Raw genomic sequence first — 20853 nt, forward strand, 5'->3', positions numbered from 1 at the left:
TTCCATTTACTCTTCTATTTTGAAAAAACCTATTCTACCCCATTCTGTTATCAATAGATCACTGTACCGTTATTTCTGATTCCTTTCAGAAAGTTTTTCAACAAATAGTCTACACTCTTTCATATTCTCACTTTCCAGTTACTTTGCAACTCAGTCATCTAGTTTCTGCTCCTATCTCTTCCCTGAAACCGCTATTGCCAAAGTCACCAACGACTTCCATGTTATAAAATCCAGTGGAAATGAATCTGAACTTTGAAACTCTTGAGTACTTCTTCCTTGAAACATGCCATCCTGCTGAGTTTCATTATATTGTTCTCTCCTACTTATCCTCCTACTCTTCAGTTTCCACTGACAGTCACACTACTTTTGACCATCCTATAAACCCCAAGGAAACCAGAATTGAAAGAGACACATGTATTCCAATGTTCACTGCAGCACTATTTACAATAGCTAGGACATGGAGGCAACCTAGATGTCCATTGGCAGATGAATGGATAAGAAAGTTGTAGTACATATACACAATGGAATATTACTCAGCTATAAACAGAATGCATTTGAGTCAGTTCTAATGAGGTGGATGAACTTAGAGCCTATTATACAGAATGAAGTCAGTCAGAAAGAGAAAGACAAATACTGTATACATGTGTGCTAAGTCACTTTAGTCATGTCTGACTCTGAGAGCCCATGGACTGTAGCTCACCAAGATCCTCTGTCCATGGAATTCTCCAGACATGAATATTAGAGTAGGTTGCTATTTTCTTCTCCACAAATACTGTGTATTAATGCATACACACACACACACACACACACACACACATATATATGGAATTTAGTAAGATAGTAATGATGATTCTACATGCAGGGCAGCAAAGGAGACACAGATGTAAAGAAGAGACTTTTGGACTCAGTGGGAGAAGGCAAGAGTGGGATGATTTGAGAGTGTAGCATTGAAACATATACATTAGCATATATTAAACAGATGACCAGTGCCAGTTCTATGCATGAAGCAGGGTACCCAAAGCTGGTGCTCTGAGACAAGCCAGAGGGATAGGGTGGGGAGGAAAGAGGGAGAGGGGTTCAGGATGGGGGCGGGGACACAAGTATACCTATGGCCGATTCATGCTGATGTATGGCAAAAACTGTCACAATATTGTAAAGCAATTATCCTCCAATTAAAATACCTAAACTAATTTTTTAAAAATGCTTGGGATGCTTGTGGTGTTCCTCTGGATTCTATTCTAGCCCCCCCTTTCCCCCTTATTCCTTCCGTTTAGAATCAATTTTTCATTGTGATTTCAATTATCATCTATATATTGATGACTCTCAACTTTTATATGCAGCCAGACCTTTCTCCTGTGCTCCAGAACGATATATATAACTGCCTACTAGTCATATCTACTTGGATGACCCATAGACACACCCATGGCTGATTCATGTCAATGTATGGCAAAACCCACCACAATATTGTAAATTAGCCTCCAATTAAAATAAATAAATTTTTAAAAAAGAGTTCATCCAAAAATGACCCATCTTCCCCTGCCAAACCTGTCCTTCTCATTGGTCCAGCTCAGCACCACTCTCTCTCCAGTTGGCCCATCATTCAGAAACCTGAAATTCATACTCTCCTTTCAGCATGCTAACTCTTGCCACACATACATTAATCACCAAGTCCTACTGATGCTACACACTCAAAAGCTCTCAAATCTACCTCTATCCACAAGTGCCACTACCCCAGCCCAGGACACATTTTCTCATCCACATTAATACAACAGCCTCATAACTGGTTCCCTTGACCCCAATGTTGTTCACTCCCAATTATCCACAAAATAGTCAGACTGACTTCTAAGGATTAGATCTAACCATACCATTCTTTTGCTTGAAATCTATCATTGTTTCCCTTCGGTCCACAGGATAAAACCCAACCCTTTAATGTGGGTTATAAGTTCTTCTGATTTAATATCTAAGTCAAAGTCGCTGCCACCCTAAACTGTTTGCAATGCTTCAAATACTCCATGAAATTTGGCCTGCATATCTGAAACATTCCTGCCACTACAGTGACTGCATGGCAAACCCTGTTCAGCCCTCTTACCTTTCATTTTATATCTCTTTCTAAAGTCTGGGCTAGTTCCCCTGCCAACTGCTTCCATAGAACTTGGTACTCCTCTAATCATAGCCCTGTCATTACTTCTTTATGTGGCTTCCTCCCCAGCTGGATGGTGAGCTCCATGAAGGAAAGGCTAAGTCTATCTTGCTCACGACTATGTCCAAAGTACATACCCTAACAGGGACTAAAGCAACGTTTGTTGAATGAATGAGCAACAAGCCCGGGTAAACTTGAGCCCTAGACATTTCAAAGAGGAATGTAAATCATAAAAAAATATCACTTTCTTAAAAATTCAATTTTATCTATGTCACAGGAAATAACTTTTTTTTTAAAGTAAAAAATAGTATATAGTAACAGTGTTCAGCTCTGGGTGGTGGATTATGGTTGCTTTTTCCCTCTTTCTTCTACATAAACTTTTTACCAAGTTCTCTGTAATGAGTGTGTCTTACTTTCAGGGTGGAAAAAATGTTATAAATTATAAACTACAAAGAACACTAATATAAAATACTTTTACCTCTTTCCCTCAAAACAAAGTGTCATATACAGTGAAATTTGATCACTGTTTTTTTCCATCACTTTGCTTGAAGGTGAATAACAGTGTGATATCTCTGCCTTATTCAACACCAACAGAAGTATATATGCTGATGACAAAACCCAAGTTGCAAAAATCCATCACTGTCCAGGACCTGAAATGCAAGCAGTACTTTTCATATGGTTTTTTAAATTCTATAGAAGCTACTTTTAATAAGAATTCGGATTACAGTTTGATGCAGACAACTTTATTTTTTATCTGAAAATAAACAAAACAAAAGTTTTTATCCTTCTGAAATGTTCCACCAGGTTTAGATGACTGGGACAGCCTCCTCTGCTCTTGAAAGGTACGAGTTCTTCTCAACCGACAAAGAACGCTACAGGAGAAAAGTAAAGCAGAGTTACAACAACTTCAAAACTAGTATACACACATTATACTTTGTTATACAAGGAACTGACTGAAACAAAGTTCTCAAACTATATACTGAATGCTACAATTAGCTTATTTTCAGTTTGCCAATATATCATCTTATTATAGTGAGGCATACAGACAAAATATTGATATACTACAACAAATACCATTACAATGACAATTTCTGAATAACAAAGTTAAATCCCATGCCCTGGAGAACTGCCCACTAGAAATCAAGTTTTGTTAGTCTACTTATAATGTCGTATGTATGTGCATATATATATGCATGCGTGTACTGCATTAAAGTTATACAAACTAATATATAGGTATGTGTAATAATATACATATATTATTATTATTGTATATACTTATGTATTATCTTACAGAAATAATATATCAATTACATATACACATATAATACCTTGTATAAGGATTTTATTTTGTTTTTTCTGATGTAAGTCACTTTTCTTATTCATGTAGTCCAAATCTCTATTCTGCAGTTTAATCAAGTGAGCAAAGGTTAAAGGACTTACCCAAGCTCCCACTGTAAATAACAGGAAAGCTGGGACTAAAGCCAGAATCTCCTGACACTCAGTTTAATGGTCTAATATTCCACTCTTCCCCTTCTCCATAACTGAGGCTAGAAATTAACACCTTACATTTGATTAATGCACTGCAATTTTCAAAGCATTTTCACATATGTTATATTGCTTCAGCTACACACACACACATGTGCGCACACACACATATACACACAAATCTCTCAACTAATGGTATCAAGGACCTGAACGGTTACTTGCCCATGGAAACACTAGTTAATGGCCCAAGTCTCCTGACTTTCAATCCAGTCCTCTACTCCTTGAAGAACACTCCTTTTCCCACAAACCACTTTTTTCTTACTTGATCCTTCACAATTACTTTGGAAGGAGGGAATCCAGGCCAAGGCTCGGGGGAGGAGGAGGAGGGCGGGATCTGTAAGCCTGCACAAATGAAGTGAGGCCCAGGTAGTCCCTGGTATGTGATTCTGGGATCCCCTCTCTGAGCCTTTTCTAATACTACATTGTGTATCTTTGGGGAGCAGGAAGCTGAAACTAGGATTAGCTAGGATTTGGATTTGATCCAAGATTTGTCAGATTCCTGAGGCTATGCTATTTTTCCCTGCATATGTCATGTAGTCAACACAACATGGAGGACCATGGCCACTATTACTTAGCAAGGGTGTCTATTATGGAGCTTCAGAATTAGGGCAAGCAGATTCTATTTACTTGTTTCCTTGAAGGGCTGAACTACATATACCAAATAATATGGTACCCAAACAACCTAGCACATTTCTTGTCCACCTTCTTTCCATCCAAATGGTAATAGTGATATTATTTCAGAAATTGATACTCCTGTGGTCCAAACATTTGCAGGATAAAAAAATAAGCATCAACTGAACCAAGATGAGGACAACAAAAATCAAGTATCAAATACTTTAACCTTAAATCCTTGTCATTACCTGTAGTCTCCTGGTCCTTTTCGTCACCATATCCTTCCTCATCCACTGCTGTCTCCAACATTTCAGTATCCCTCTTCGGTTTCTTTCTGTGTTTCTTCATACGCTTTAAAGTTCTGTTGAATCTTCTTCGTAAAAGAAAAGCCCATTTGCTGTAATATTAAAAGTTCAAAGTGAAACTTTATTTCTCAACAGTGATAAAATAATAAATAACAATGGTGGGTTATAAGGAAAAGGCTATTTGGTAACATAACCCTTTACTGTGAGGAGACACCCCATGTCCTAGGGCAGAGAAGCCCCAGTAAGATGGAAGGAGGGGTGAAATTGGGACCCAGAGATCCCAAAGAGACTGAGACAGAACTGTGTTGAGTGTCTACCGAGGAGGTATGGGTCAGAAGTGGACTGCTGCAGGGATAGGGGCTCTGGGTGCAGTAGACCTGGGTATGGCATAAGCACTCTTGGAGGAAGTCGCTATTAACCCCACCATAGAACCACCAGAACTTACACAGGACTGGGGAAACATACTCTTGCAGGGCACAAATAGAACCTTGTGCACACCAGGACCTAGGAGCAAGGAGCAGTGATCCCACAAGAGACTAACCCAGACTTGCCTGTGAGTGTTCGGGAGTCTCCAGCGGAGGCGTAGGTTGGCGGTGGCCTGCTGCAATGGTGGGGGCACTGAGTGTAGCAGTGTGTGCATGGGACCTTTTGAAGGAGTTCTACATTATCTTCATTACCTCCACCGTAGTTTGGCCTCAGGTCAAATAATAGGGAAGAAACACAGCCCCACTCATCAACAGAAAATTGGATTAAAGATTTACTGAACATGGTCCCGCCCATCAGAACAAGATCCAATTTCCCCCTCAGTCAGTCTCTCCGAAGCTTCTATAAGCCTCTTATCCTTCTCCATCAGAGGGCAAACAGAATGAAAACCAGTCACAGAAAACTAACCAATCTGATCACATGGACCACAGCCTTGTATAACTCAATGAAACTATGCGCCATGTTGTGTAGGGCCACCCAAGACAGACAGGTCATGGTGGAGAGTTCTGACAAAATGTGATCCACTGGAGAAGGGAAAGGCAAACCACTTCAGTAATGTTGCCTTGAGAACCCCATGAACAATATGAAAAGACAAAAAGATAGGACACTGAAAGATGAACTCCCCAGGTCGGTAGGTGCCCAATATGCTACTGGAGATCAGTGGAGAACTAATTCCAGAAAGAATGAAGAGATGGAGCCAAAGCAAAAACAACACCCAGTTGTGACTATGACTGGTGATGGAAGCAAGGTCCAATGCTGTAAAGAGCAATATTGCATAGGAACCTGGAATGGTTCCTTAGGTCCATGAATCAAGGCAAATTGGAACTGGTCAAACAGAAGATGGCAAGAGTGAACGTCGACATCTTAGGAATCAGCGAACTAAAATGGACTGGAACGGGCGAATTTAACTCAGATGACCATTATATCTACTACAGTGGGCAAGAATCCCTTAGGAGAAATGGAGTAGCCACATCATAGTCAACAAAAGAGTCAAAAATGCAGTACTTGGATGCAATCTCAAAAATGACAGAATGATCTCTGTTCGTTTCCAGAGCAAACCATTCAATATCACAGTAATCCAAGTCTATGACTTGACCAGTAAAGCTGAAGAAGCTGAATGATTATATGAAGACCTACAAGATCTTTTAGAATTAACACCCTAAAAAGAAGTCATTTTCATTATAGGGGACTGGAATGCAAAAGTAAGAAGTTAAGAGAAACCTGGAGTAACAGGCAAATTTGGCCTTGGAGTACAGAATGAAGCAGGGCTAAGGCTAGTAAGAGTTTGGTCAAGAGAACACACTGGTCATAGCAAATACCCTCTTCCAACAACACAAGAGAAGACTCTACATGTGGACATCACCAGATGGCCAACACCAAAATCAGATTGATTATATTCTTTGCAGCCAAAGATGGAGAAGCTCTATACAGTCAGCAAAAACAAGACCGGGAGCTGACTATGGCTCAGATCATGAACTCCTTATTGTCAAATTCAGACTTGAATTGAAGAAAGTAGGGAAACCACTAGACCATTCAGCTATGACCTAAATCAAAATCCTTACAATTATACAATGGAAATCAGAAATAGATTCAAGGGACTAGATCTGATAGACAGAGTGACTGAAGAACTATGGATGGAGGTTTGTGACACTGTACAGGAGGACAGGGATCAAGACCATCCACAAGAAAAGGAAATGCAAAAAACCAAAATGGCTCTCTGAGGAGGCCTTTACTGTGAAAAGAAGAGAAGCAAAAAGCAAAGGAGAAAGGGAAAGATATCCCCATTTGAATGCAGAGTTCCAAAGAAGAGCAAGGAGAGATAAGAAAGCCATCCTCAGTGATCCATGCAAAGAAATAGAGGAAAACAACAGAATGGGAAAGACTAGAGATCTCTTCAAGAAAATTAAGAGACACCAAGCAAACATTTCATGCAAAGATGGGCTCAATAAAGGACAGAAATGGTATGGACTTAACAGAAGCAGAGGATATTAAGAAGAGGTGGCAAGAATACACAGAAGAACTGTACAAAAAAGATCTTCACGACCCAGATAATCACGATGATGTGATCACTCACCTAGAGCCAGACATGCTGGAATGTGAAGTCAAGTGGGCCTTAGGAAGCATCACTATGAACAAACCTAGTGGAGGTGATGGAATTCCAGTTGAGCTATTTAAAATCCTAAAAGATGATGCTGTGAAAGTGCTGCACCCAATATGCCAGCAATCTTGAAAAACTCAGCAGTGACCACAGAACTGGAAAAGGTCAGTTTTCATTCCAATCCCAAAAAAAGGCAATGTCAAAGAATGCTCAAACTACTGCACAATTGCATTCATCTCACATGCTAGTAAAGTTCAAAATTCTCCAAGCCAGGCTTCAACAGTATATTAACCATGAACTTCCAGATGATCAAGCTGGATTTAGAAAAGGCAGAGGAACCAGAGATCAAATTGCCAACATCTGCTGGATCATCGAAAAAGCAAGAGAGTTCCAGAAAAACATTTACTTCTGCTTTATTGACTATGCCAAAGCCTTTGACTGTGTGGATCACAATCAACTGTGGAAAATTCTGAAAGAGATGGGAATACCAGACCACCTGACCTTCCTCTTGAGAAATCTGTATGCAGAACTGGACATAGAATAGCAGACTGGTTCCAAATCGGGAAAGGAGTACATCAAGGCTGTATATTGTCACACTGCTTATTTAACTTCTGTGCAGAGTGAATCATGAGAAACGCTGGGCTGGATGGAGCACAAGCTGGAATCAAGATTGCTGGGAGAAATATCAATAACATCAGATACACAGATGACACCATTCATATGGCAGAGAGCGAAGAAGAACTAAAGCACCTCTTGATGAAAGAGAAAGAGGAGAGTGAAAATGTTGGCTTAAGGCTCAACATTCAGAAAACTAAGATCATGGCATCTGGTCCCATCACTTCATAGCAAATAGATGGGGAAACAGTGGAAACAGTGACAGACTTTATTTTGGGGGGCTCCCAAATCACTGCAGATGGTGACTGCAGCCATGAAAATAAAAGATGCTTGCTCCTCGGAAGAAATGTTATGACCAACCTAGACAGCACATTAAAGAGCAGAGACATTACTTTGCCAACAAAGGTCTGTCTAGTTATGGTTTTTCCAATAGTCATGTATGGATGTGAAAGCTGGATTATATAGAAAGCTGAGTGGTGAAGAATTGATCCTTTTGAACTGTGGTGTTGGAGAAGACTCGAGAGTCCCTTAGACAGCAAGGAGATCCAACCAGTCCATCCTAAAGGAGATCGGTCCTGAGTGTTTATTGGAAGGACTGATATTGAAGCTGAAATTCCAATACTTTGGCCACCTGATGTGAAGAGTTGACTCATTTGAAAAGACCCTCATGCTGGGAAAGTTTGAAGATGGGAGGAGAAGGGGGCGACAAAGGATGAGATGGTGGGATAGCATCACCGTCTCAATGGACATGAGTTTGAGTAAACTCTGGGAGTTGGTGATGGACAGGGAGGCCTGGCGTGCTGCAGTCCATGGGGTCACAAAGGGTCGGACATGATTGAGCAACTGAACTGAACTGCACCTTTTTTATGGAGTGTGACTTTCTATCTTGGATACTTTTATATATTTTTATTAAACTATGTGACCCTTGAAAGCACAAAGCATGATCTGATTCACCTTTTTGCCCTTCATAGCACCCAACAGAAGGCCTGGAATCAAGATATTCTTGAATGAATTTTAAGTTCTTTTTTTTTCTCACTGACAAACTGTTTATTGAATTTTGCAGCAGTATGGGGCATGTCTTATTGTATCTTAGAATCTCAGGATTCAGAGAGATGGTAAAGTGGCATTGGTGAATTTGGGAATCTGGTCTCCCAAAAGTACCTGCCACTCCATCCCTGATTCCTCAATGGCTGCCAGTTGGATCACCCCTCCACTGGAGCCGTCAAGCTCCATGTCCAAAGTGAGAGCATTGGCAGTGAACTGCAGGCATTCTTCCTTGGTTATGTCTTCCCGGTAGGTAGCACTGACACAGCCATAGATATAGGAGTTCCCAGAGCCCCCAGTGGCAAAGGACTGTTGTACCATCATACTCCCTATGGGCACTGAGTACACCTGCCCCCCTTCTTGGGGGTCCCAGCTGGCAATGACGATTTCTGCCATTAGGTCTTCTTGGTATCAGTAACATATTTCCTTAAAGAGGCTGGCTGCCGTGTGTACCAGCAGAGGTTCATTCAGCTCAATGCTGAGGAAACCAAGCTGATAAATGATTCCATCAGCTACTGCCTGGGTATCAGCTGCTGAGCCTGAGTGGCAGCAGAAAATACAGTCATGAATAGGGGTCAGCTTGTCAGTCACTCGATTGGCGATGTACGACCCAGTGGTTGATCTGGAGTCAGTTCATAGAACCACGCCCTCAGCAAATTGCACGGCCATGACAGTGGTCCCTGTGGAAACTTCCCGGTTTTCCCAGTTGGAGGCAATGTCCTCAGGCTCCCAGAATGGTGCCAGTCTGGCTCCCCAGCAGCCACTAAGGTGGTCGCCATCTTCCTCTTCCAGTATTCCCCAAATTTTAAGTTCTTGAATGACATAACGAGATGAAATAATGCTGTTTTAGGGAGATAAGCCTGGCTGGATGCAACTGGGTGAATTAGAAGGAGAGTAGATGAGGAATCCATGTACATGTCCAAATTAGCTTGGCAAGCATCCTTACTCACTCTCACTCCCTCCATGTGAAAGGCACAGCCATGCTTTCCTATTGAAATGCCAGGGAAGTTCTCCAGGACCTAACTCCTAGCCATCTTCCAAACTCCACTTGCAGCCCCATCCCAGTTATTGTCTCTCTTGTATAAATTCTTTGGATTGGATGCATCATCTCAATGTTCTCCTCAGTTTCCAATCCTGCATTTGCATTTGAATGCCAGCTAGCCTCCTATTACAGACTGAATGTTTGTGTTCCTAAAATTCATGTTGAAGCCCTAGCTCCCAGTATAGTTGCATCTGAAGACAGTAACTCTAGGGAATAATTAAGGCTCAATCAGGTCATAAAGATGGGGTGCTGATCAGTAAAATTAATTTCAATATAAAAATAATAAATTTTTGTTTTACTAAAAACCAGACTACCTGCTCATCTTACTCTCACACATCATGGAAAGGCCATGTGAGAACACAAAGAGAAGGTGGCCATCTGCAAGCCAGGAGGAGAGCCCTCACCAGAAACCAAATCAGCTGGCATCTTGATCATTGGCTTCTAGCCTACAGAACCAGGAGAAAATAAATGCCTATTGTTTAAGCCAACTGGCATTTTGCTATGGCAGCACTGGAAGACTAACACATTTTGCCCTTCTTTTGCACCTCGGGAAACCACTTACTTATTAAGACAGCAGGTAACAAGAGGACTAGGCCTGGACTAAGCAGTGACTATAAAATATGAGAAGAAGTGAATCCCAAATTCATTCCAAAGGAAACAAAAAAAAATGACAAGGAGTCTAAAAGAATAGAATTACATATTAAAGATAAAGGAAAGTAAATAGTTACAGATGATTTCAAGGATTCTAGCCTGAGAGACTAAAGAAATCACTGATAGAAATGAACAGGTGTCAAGGGGAGATGATTTGGGAGAAAAAGAACTCTAGTTTTGCACACATTGCATTAAATGCAGTTAGAAATACAAAACAGGTAGAGGTGATTTCAGTATGTATGAGTCATTTATGCAGAGAAACCCAGAACACTATGTTCAGAAAGGACTTCTAACTCAATTTTCTACTCTAATATTATGAGAAAAACAACATCAAAAGAAGTTAAGCTCACTATAAAACTGGTAGTAAAGACAGAACTAGAACAAAGACCTTTTAAAATACTCTTTCTGCTACATACTTGTAATATTTTCTGATAGATGAGAGTAAGGCTTTGGGAGACAACCACAGTTAGGAAAACAAAGAAAACCAAACTGAGGAGTATCAGAATGGGAAGGGGAACAATGAAATCCAAGGAAGGAAACTTTCAAAAAGGGAACAGTCAACAGTATACTTATGTGATAAAAATGTCAAGTCAGATGGAAATTCAGAAAATGTCACTGCATTTTGCAATGAGGTTATTAGTTACTTGGCAACAAATTCTTCCTTTTAATAGTACCTAATATCCCAGAATTTTATAAAATGCCATCCTTGGAGTCCTTGCAATAGGAACACCTCAGACATATAATCTGCATATAATGAGGTTCTCTTATTATTTCAATAACTAAATTACCTTGAATGGGGTCCAATAAGAATTGGTGTTATGTGAATTTCAAATCTATAGTGACTCATGTTTGAGAAGGGTTCCAGTTGCTCACATTTTCATCTGACCATATTTTATAAAAGTTCTTAGAGTCCAGCCCAGCAATCCTTTTATAGACTCTATTTCCTTTCTTTGAATTCAAATGTCTATAATCCTAGGAACTTCAAACCTTTCAGCAGTTGGCTAATTACTGCATAAACCTTTTCAAAATAACATTACTAATTATATTGTACAGTATAATGAGACAAACAAACATGGGGATTTGAAAATGTAAATGCTCATTTTTAAAATTCAATGGGTCATGTTTTTAGGCAACTTTTGGCATATTTATTCCCAATTCTTTACCTCCCATTCTATGAAAGTAAGTGGTAATAAGACTGTCTACATAATGAAAACCACACTATAATACAGAGAATCACTCAGCAGGATTTGTCTAAATGTAGAAATTCTCAGTAGCAGCCATCTGGCAAGCAGCAACATTGAAAGAGTATGGGGGATGTGCTATTTACATCATCTGTTTATCAGATGATCTACAATCTTAAAAAACACGGTTTTATTAGTTGGAAGAAACATAGTCTTGTCATTTTCACACTGAGTTCTGAATTTTCTTAATATGAGGTTACAAATTCAATCTAATAGGAAGAAAAAGAACATGAAAATACACTTCATCTGATTTGAACAGTCATTGCATTACAGTGTTTGAATCTTTCCCCTTGCCAAAGCTACGTATATACTCAAGTATCATATCCCTATATAATACACAGCTGTTTAACTGGCATATACACACAGATTAAACTTTATATAAAAACAGGTAAATATTAGAAGCTAAATTTGCACTTGAAACTACTGTTCTTGGCACTCTACAACTGTAACAGGAATAATTCAGCTACTTGTCTTCTCTCTCACCCTAGAGCCCCCACCTGCTTCCTTTTGTCCCATCTACCTGATATTTTTGCTTTTCATCTCTGTGTAAGTCTTAAGTCTACCAGTGGCACTTAAACCTGATGAGGCTTCTGATCACTATTAATGAGAATAAAAATAGATCTTACAAAACCTTGAGGACATAATGAATTTCAAAATGCATCTTATATATAAGTTTAATAAGGCTATCACTAGCAAATTCTTAGAAAGCTTTTCACTAATATTCTCTGCTCCCTATTGTATATGTGAAACAGTTCAAACTAGCTTCTCTGTTTACATTTGAATTCAAGTCAAGTAGAAGTAAACTACATACACAAAATAAGTAAATTACAGATTCAGTTATAAATTATTAAAGGGGCAAAGTTCAGCCACTCTTGCTAAGAAATGATAGGTATTTAAGGGGTCTATATTATTAGGAAGACTATATCTGAATGTAATGAATTCTGTGGGAGAGCTCCCTTCCCACCTAAACCAAATTTTGTTCTCCCTTCAGAAATTTAGTTCAAATAGCATCTCCACCACGGAGCCCACCTGCTCTCTTCCATTCAACCTGATCCCCAGTGCCTCAGAACTTTTACAAGTCACTGTCACCACTCATTTTAATCCTTAATTATATTCCACCTTATGTTGTTCTTAGTATGTCATGCTTGGGATGTATTTTAAGGTATATTTAAGTTCCTCAAAATGAAAATCCACCTCAAGACATTTTGTATCCTCATATCTAGCATAAGCAGTGACTGAATATGGTCAATTGTAGAAAGCATGAATTAGGCATTAAAAATGAAATGCACTTGTCTTTGGAAAGTGACTATCTTCTTTACATAAACTGCTTTCATTTCTCCTCTCTCCTCATATTATTTCCCATTTTTCATCCCTCCAACACTTGCAGGTTGTTAGCTCCTTAGGTTGGCTTCCCTGGTGGCCCAGATGGTAAAGAATCCACCTTCAATGCAGGAGACCTAGGTTCAATCCCTGGGTTGGGAAGATACCCTGAAGGAGAGCATGGCAACCCACTCCAGTATCCTTGCCTGGAGAGTCGCCATAGACTGAGGAGCCTGGCCGGCTACAGTCCATGGGGTCATAAAGAGTTGGACACGACTGAGTTACTAAGTACAGCATAGCTCTCCTTAGGTTGCTGGTGGTTGCTTAGTTGCTAAGTCATGTCTGACTCTTTGAGACCCCATGGACTGTAGCCTGCCAGGCTTCTCTGTCCATGGGATTCTCCAGGCAAGAATACTGGAGTGGGTAGCCATTCCCTTCTCCAGGGGGGAATCTTCTTTGAGATGGAAAACAGAAAGTGAATTAATGGGATAGCTCAAAAAAGACACCTTGCCGTCCAAAAGGAAGATTTAGCAGACTTTGGCCTTCATTTAAACTCCTTGTTTGGAATCAAGGATAGGATCTTTAGTCTAACACATGATTGCCCTTGCCTCTAAAATCAGCTTACCAGGAAAAGCTGCCAGTGCTCCATCCACCCTCAGCCATCCATTGTTCCTGAAACTTTAGCTAAGCAGCAAGCTGAAACTGATACCTGCTCAGAGGCTGCAACGAACAGCTCAGGATGACTGAAGATACCTACTACTATTACACAAGATAGTAAAATAAGTAAGTAAATAAATAAATCATAGTAAGCCAAGTTTATGGTGTTCCATATATATATACTATTCACATTGTTTAAGTCTCTCAAGCAGTTTGTTTATTATGTAAAAAGAAGAAAATATATTCCTATCAAGGGATAATCCTCTGGAATTCATTTTAGAGAAAAATCCAGTGTACTTTAACATCCCCATACCTTGGCAGAGGAACACTAGGAGGGGCCATAAGAGAGGCATTATACAAGGCAGAATATATCAGACACTCTAAATTGCTTGGCATAATCCTAGGTCTAATGCTGCAAGAGCAATATTGCATAGGAATCTGGAATGTTAGGTGCATGAATCAAGGCAAATTGGAACTGGTCAAACAGGAGATGGCGAGAGTGAACGTTGACATCTTAGGAATCAGTGAACTACAATGGACTGGAATGGGTGAATTTAACTCAGATGACCATTATATCTACTACTGTGGTCAAGAATCCCTTAGGAGAAATGGAGTAGCCATCACAGCCAACAAGAGAGTCCAAAATGCAGTACTTGGATGCAATCTCAAAAACAAGAGAATGATCTGTTCATTTCCAACGCAAACCACTCAATAACAGGGTAATCCAAGTCTATGCCCCGACCAGTAATGCTAAAGATGCTGAAGTTGAATGGTTCTATGAAGACCTACAAAACCTTTTAGAACACACACCCAAAAAAGATGTCATTTTCATTAGAGGGGACTGGAATGCAAAAGTAGGAAGTCAAGAAACACCTGTAGCAACACAAATTTGGCCTTGGATTACAGCATGAAGCAGGGCAAAGGCTAATAGAGTTTTGCCAAGAGAATGTACTGGTCATAGCAAACACCCTCTTCAAACAACACAAGAGAAGACTCTACACATGGACATCACCAGATGGCCAACACCGAAATCAGACTGATTATATTCTTTGCAGTCAAAGATGGAGAGGCTCTATCTTTGCAAAACAAGACAAAAACAAGACAGGGAGCTGACTGTGGCTCAGATCATGAACTCCGCACTGCCAAATTCAGACTTAAATTGAAGAAAGTAGGGAAAACCACTAGACCATTCAGCTATGATCTAAATCAATCCCTTACAATTATACAGTGGAAGTGGGAAATAATACTTAAGGGACTAGATCTAATAGAGTGCCTGATGAACTATGGACAGAGGTTCATGACATTGTACAGGAGACAGGGATCAAGATCATCCACAAGAAAAGGAAAATGCGAAAAACCAAAATGGCTCTCTGAGGAGGCCTTACAAATCACTGTGAAAAGAAGAGAAGGGAAGAACAAAGGAGAAAAGGAAAGATACACCCATTTGAATGCAGAGTTCCAAAGAATAGCAAGGAGAGATAAGAAAGCCATCCTCAGTGATCCATGCAAAGAAATAGAGGAAAACAATAGAATGGGAAAGACTAGATATCTCTTCAAGACAATTAAGAGATACCAAGGGAATATTTCATGCAAAGATGGGCTCAGTAAAGGACAGAAATGGTATGGACCTAACAGAAGCAGAGGATATTAAGAAGAGGTGGCAAGAATACACAGAAGAACTGTACAAAAAAGATCTTCACAAACCAGATAATCACAATGGTGTGATCACTCACCTAGAGCCAGACATCCTGGAATGCAAAGTCAAGTGGGCCTTAAGAAGCATCACTATGAACAAAGCTAGTGGAGGTGATGGAATTCCAGTTGAGCTATTTTAAATTCTAACAGATGTTTCTGTAAAAGTGCTACACTCAATATGCCAGCAAATTTGGAAAACTCAGCAGTGACCACAGGACTGGAAAAGGTCAGTTTTCATTCCAATCCCAAAGAAAAGCAATGTCAAAGAATGCTCAAACTACTACACAATTGCACTCATCTCAACATGCTAGTAAAGTAACGCTCAAACTTCTCCAAGTCAGGCTTCAACAATATGTGAACAGTGAATTTCCAGATGTTCAGGCTGGTTTTAGAAAAGGCAGAGGAACCAGAGATCAAATTGCCAACATCCGTTGGATCATCAAAAAAGCAAGAGAGTGCCAGAAAAACATCTACTTCTGCTTCAATGACTATGCCAAAGTCTTTAACTGTGTGGATCACAATAAACTGTGGAAAATTCTGAAAGAGATGGGCATACCAGACCACCTGACCTGCCTCTTGAGAAATCGGTACGAAAGTCAGGAAGCAACAGTTAGAACTGGACATGGAACAACAAACTGGTTCCAAATAGGAAAAGGAGTACATCAAGGCTGTATATTGTCACCCTGCTTATTTAACTTCTGTGCAGAGTAAATCATGAGAAACGCTGGGCTGGATGAAGCACAAGCTGGAATCATGACTGCCAGGGAAAGTATCAATTACCTCAGATATGCAGATGGCACCACCCTTATGGCAGAAAGCGAAGAACTAAAGAGCCTCTTGATGAAAGTGAAATAGGAGAGTGAAAATGTTGGCTTAAAGCTCAACATTCAGAAAACTAAGATCATGGCATCTGGTACCATCACTTCACGGAAAATAGATGGGGAAACAGTGATAGATTTTATTTTTGGGGGCTCCCAAATCACTGCAGATGTTGACTGCGGCCATGAAAATAAAAGACACTTACTCCTTGGAAGAAAAGTTATGACCAAATTAGACAGTTTATTAAAGATCAGAGACATTACTTTGCCAACAAAGGTCTGTCTAGTCAAGGCTATGGTTTTTCCAGTAGTCATGTATGGATGTGAGAGTTGGACTTTATAAAGAAAGCTGAGCACCGAAGAATTGATGCTTTTGAACTTTGGTATTGGAGAAGACCTTTGAGAGTCCCTTGGACTGCAAGGCAATTCAACCAGGCCATCCTAGAGGAGATTGGTCCTGAGTGTTCATTGGAAGGACTGATGCTGAAGCTGAAACTCCAATACTTTGGCCACCTGATGGGAAGAACTGACTCATCTGAAAAGACCCTGATGTTGGGAAAGATTGAAGGCGGGAGAAGCAGGGGACAACAGAGGATGGAATGGTTGGATGTCATCACCGACTCAATGGACATGAGTTTGGGTAAACTCCGGGAGTTAGTAATGGACAGGGAGGCCTGGTTTACTGCAGTCCATGGGGTCACAAAGAGTCGGACACGACTGTGTGACTGAACTGAACTGAACTGAATCCGAGCCACCTATTTCTAAGAAATAATATTTCAGTTTTACTCATGGGTTTCCTTTTACATGAACACAAGCTTTGAAAGGAACATGAAAGGGTCAAGAATTCTACTCCTATTCCCATTCACCTGTGAAAAGAAACAGAAGAAATAAACCTAGGAAGAGAGATAACTCACTCAGTATAGGAAACTAAGTAAAAACTGAGAAAAGAATTGACAGTCATATGCAAACTGGAAAAGCTTAAAGAAAGGTTGTGATCCAACAGTGTCTTCAAAGTGGTCTGAGAAAGTTATGAAAGCAATGAGAAGGTTTAAATCAATACAGAACTGCCTTCCAGGCTAGCCATCTCCATCCACTGTATTCCTTTATTTGTTCAGGTACTCATTTACTCAACAAAAATATATTAAGCATCCACTGTATCTGAGGCACTTTGCTATAAATTGAAAATACAATGAGGAATATGACTGTTTCACCAGACTCAAGAAAAAGGTACAGAAAAGAAAAAGACACAATCTTTATGCAAAATAAGGTAACGTGTATAGTCTAAATCTTCCAGTGAAATCTAACTTGAATAAAAACATAAACGATGCTTAATCTTCAACAGACACTTTATCAGAAAATTTAATAGGTACTTGTTCTCAGGGTTGTGCTAGTGCCAACCCTGCACTTGCATAAACCTGACAGTGAGCACCTCACTCACTCCATCTTAGTCCTGGCCCTGCTCTCTACCTGTACACACACACTGTCTCAGTAGGCAGGAAGCTATTTAAAAAAAAAAAAAAACTTACAAGCATCATGCCAACATCCCACTGGGATTTTGATAAGAAATCTGATATGAATTGGCTTGAAGTCAGATCAAGGTTTTCAAACCCAATAGTAGATGACTATCTACTAGATGGAGAGTAGCGCTTCTGGGAATCCCTCTGATTTGCAGTTAACCACCTCGACTCCACATACCCTCAGCTCACTTATTTATTTTTCCTTTCAATTGGGATTTTGTTTTGTTTTATGAGGGAATGTACAAATTAGGACATGCAAGAGGATGTCTTCAATGGGTGGAAAAGAAAAATAGCATGCATGAATAAATATTCTGGTAACTTAACTTTTTCCCAAGCTACCTCCTCTTCAGCAAAAGGGACTGATACGTAATCCCTGTACTTTTGAAGCTATGAATGAATGTGTCTACACAGGAATTCTCAAGTATACTCAGCAACCAGCAAATAAAAGTTGTTTGCCTACCTCCTCCAGCAGAGAGAGCAGCAATAAATGGGCAGACATCCCAGGAAGACCATGCTCATCGCACCAAACCCAAACATCCGGAGCATCTGCGTAGACTCTGGTGGTTTAATTATATCCTGTTACTTTTATGACTTAAGCAAGAGAAGCAAATCTGAGCTCTTTCATAAAGTCTTTATAAAAAAACCTATTAGTTAATAAAGCAAAATAAGGAGATATTCTTACATGGCAGGTAAATATCATTGGTACTCTATAAGCAGCAGGAGTTTATGATATGTTCTAGAAATACAACTAAAGGTTCAGTTTGTGTGTTCTCTCCAATGGACATGATTTAGCAACTGAACAACAACTCCAAAGGAAGCCTTAACAAAACAATCCTGTTTCTGTTAATATACTAGATTATTACTATTCAGACTATATATATTTCTTCCTGTGACCTAAGCATGCTTTTTCCTTGGCTATATGTTATATATTCTAGAATACTCAGGGAGTGAATCAACTTATGAATAGCTAACCTGAGAAAGGAATGGTTTCTTAAACGTTTACTTCTAAATATAAAACATTAAATGAAAAATCAAGAATTTGCAGGTGATTAAGTATATTTTATTCTTATATTCATTTGGAAATGCATTCTAATATGTTTCGGGGATTCTAAGTCACGGTTCAATTTTTCCCTCTACAAAAATCAAATGTTTCTTCACACATAATATAAAGACTAAATCAACGAATGAATTATAACACCATGTGACACTGTTAAAACTGTAATACTACATTCACAATCGAGTTTAGGTTTCCATCATTAATACTAGATGCTCAACAATTGAATGGGGCCTATATTAACCTAAGACACTGTTTTGCATGCATCCTTTTAGCAGCATTTGTTAGTGCTTAATCATATCAATCAAATATGTCCATCAAGGGACCAACTGGTAGTATGTCCCCACTATCCAAATGAAGGAGCAAAAGCAGATGGTCTGGTGCTCAAAACATTGTAAAGAAAAAAACAATCTTAAGAGAAGAACCTAATTAAAAAACAAAATGACAAAGAAAGAACCTGATAAACAGACTTAACAAGAAACATTCAATTTACTGTTACATACTGAGATGCTGAAGAAAAAGATAAATGAGAAGAATTCTACTCAGGAAGAGATGGTGGGAAGAGAAAGTAAGCTAAGGCATGCCTGACTGGTATTTTCTCCCAGGCACATTGATGGTTATATCTTGTAAAGCCTGGAATCTATGGGAGAAGATATTGACTAAAACAATCTCAAACTGCAACAGTTATGACTTCCCTGGTGGTCCAGTGATTAAGGGGCTTCCCCGTTGGATCAGCAGTAAAGAATCTACCTGTAAAGCAGGAGATGCGAGCTGGATCCTGGGTAGGGAAGATCCCTGGAGGAGGAAATGGCTACCCACTCCAGTGTTCTTGCAGGGAAAATCCCATGGACAGAGGATCCTGGTGGGCTACAGTCCATGGGATCGCAAAAGGTCAGACACAACTGACTGAGCAACTGAGCATGTAGGCACCAGTGGTTAAGACTCCACACTTCCAATGCAGGGCGTGCAGATTTGATCCCTGGTCGGGAACTAAGATCCCACATGACACTTGGCCAAAAAATTAAAATAAAAACAACAACAAAAACCCGCCATAGTCACACCTAAGGACGAAGCAGAAACAGCTCATGAATAGAGGTCTCCAGGCCTTTCTACAGATGGCAGTATTGCTCTAGGGCTGGGGAGCCTCCTTTAAGGGTTAAGCTAAGAGATCCAACTGTAACCATATGCCATTGTGACCTGTTTATTCAATTAAAAAAAAAAAAACTGGAATATAATAAATGTAAAAGGATTAACTTACTGTCTCTCAGCGGGGCATAACAGCTAACCGTAGTGGTCTTCAGTGAAGAGTAACAGCATTTGTATTTCAAACATTCATCCTTCTTAAGATCTTGCCCCTGCTTGCAAGGCTTTAGCACCTGACCCTCCACTGGAACACATGCTTTTAGAAACAAAATGCAAGAAACAGATTTCAGCATGGTTAATAAGCACTTCTCCTAAATTAAATAATTATGCAAGACAAAAACAAAGAAAAAACAAACAAGCTTGTACATTTAAAGAAAAGAGTGAATGACATATACAAATAGTAATGAAAACTGAAAAAATAAAAGTAAAACTAAAAGTTATCACAAAGTTACTCAACATCACATTTCCAATTCTAGATGAACTACAGAAAAATATAAATTGTTAACATATCATTGGTAAGGTAGTTTTAAAATGACTTTAAACATAAGTTGAGCAGTAGTAATACAGATATAACACAGAAGGTGTTAAATAGCTAGAATGGGCCAAATGCCTTTAAAACTGCTGCTAAGTCACTTCAGTTGTGTCCTACTCTGTGCGACCCCAGAGACGGCAGCCCACCAGGCTCCCCCATCCCTGGGATTCTCTAGGCAAGAATACTGGAGTGGGTTGCCATTTCCTTCTCCATCTTTAAAACTAACGCCTTGTTAAAAGAATACCACAGATACCCTCTTTTTTTTCATTTATTTTTATTTGTTGGAGGCTAATTACTTTACAATATTGTAGTGGTTTTTGCCATACATGACATGAATCAGT

At 39.6% G+C, this 20853-nt stretch overlaps 1 protein-coding gene and 1 pseudogene across 1 annotated transcript in view; both read right to left on the bottom strand.

Moving 5' to 3' along the window:
- Positions 1-2946: 2946 nt before the first annotated feature.
- Positions 2947-20853, bottom strand: part of FMR1NB (FMR1 neighbor) — a 55199-nt gene continuing 37292 nt past the window's right edge. The window contains exons 3-7 of the mRNA XM_065916854.1: positions 20096-20236; positions 18244-18340; positions 4546-4694; positions 3948-4027; positions 2947-3012 (exon numbers count right to left, since the gene is read on the bottom strand). Coding sequence (XP_065772926.1) covers positions 2947-3012; positions 3948-4027; positions 4546-4694; positions 18244-18340; positions 20096-20236 — 533 coding nt within the window. The remainder of the gene's footprint in view (positions 3013-3947; positions 4028-4545; positions 4695-18243; positions 18341-20095; positions 20237-20853) is intronic.
- On the bottom strand, positions 8903-9621 carry LOC136154252 (proteasome subunit beta type-6 pseudogene; annotated as a pseudogene).

The sequence above is a fragment of the Muntiacus reevesi genome, chromosome X, assembly GCF_963930625.1.
Source record: "Muntiacus reevesi chromosome X, mMunRee1.1, whole genome shotgun sequence".
Lineage (NCBI taxonomy): Eukaryota > Metazoa > Chordata > Mammalia > Artiodactyla > Cervidae > Muntiacus > Muntiacus reevesi.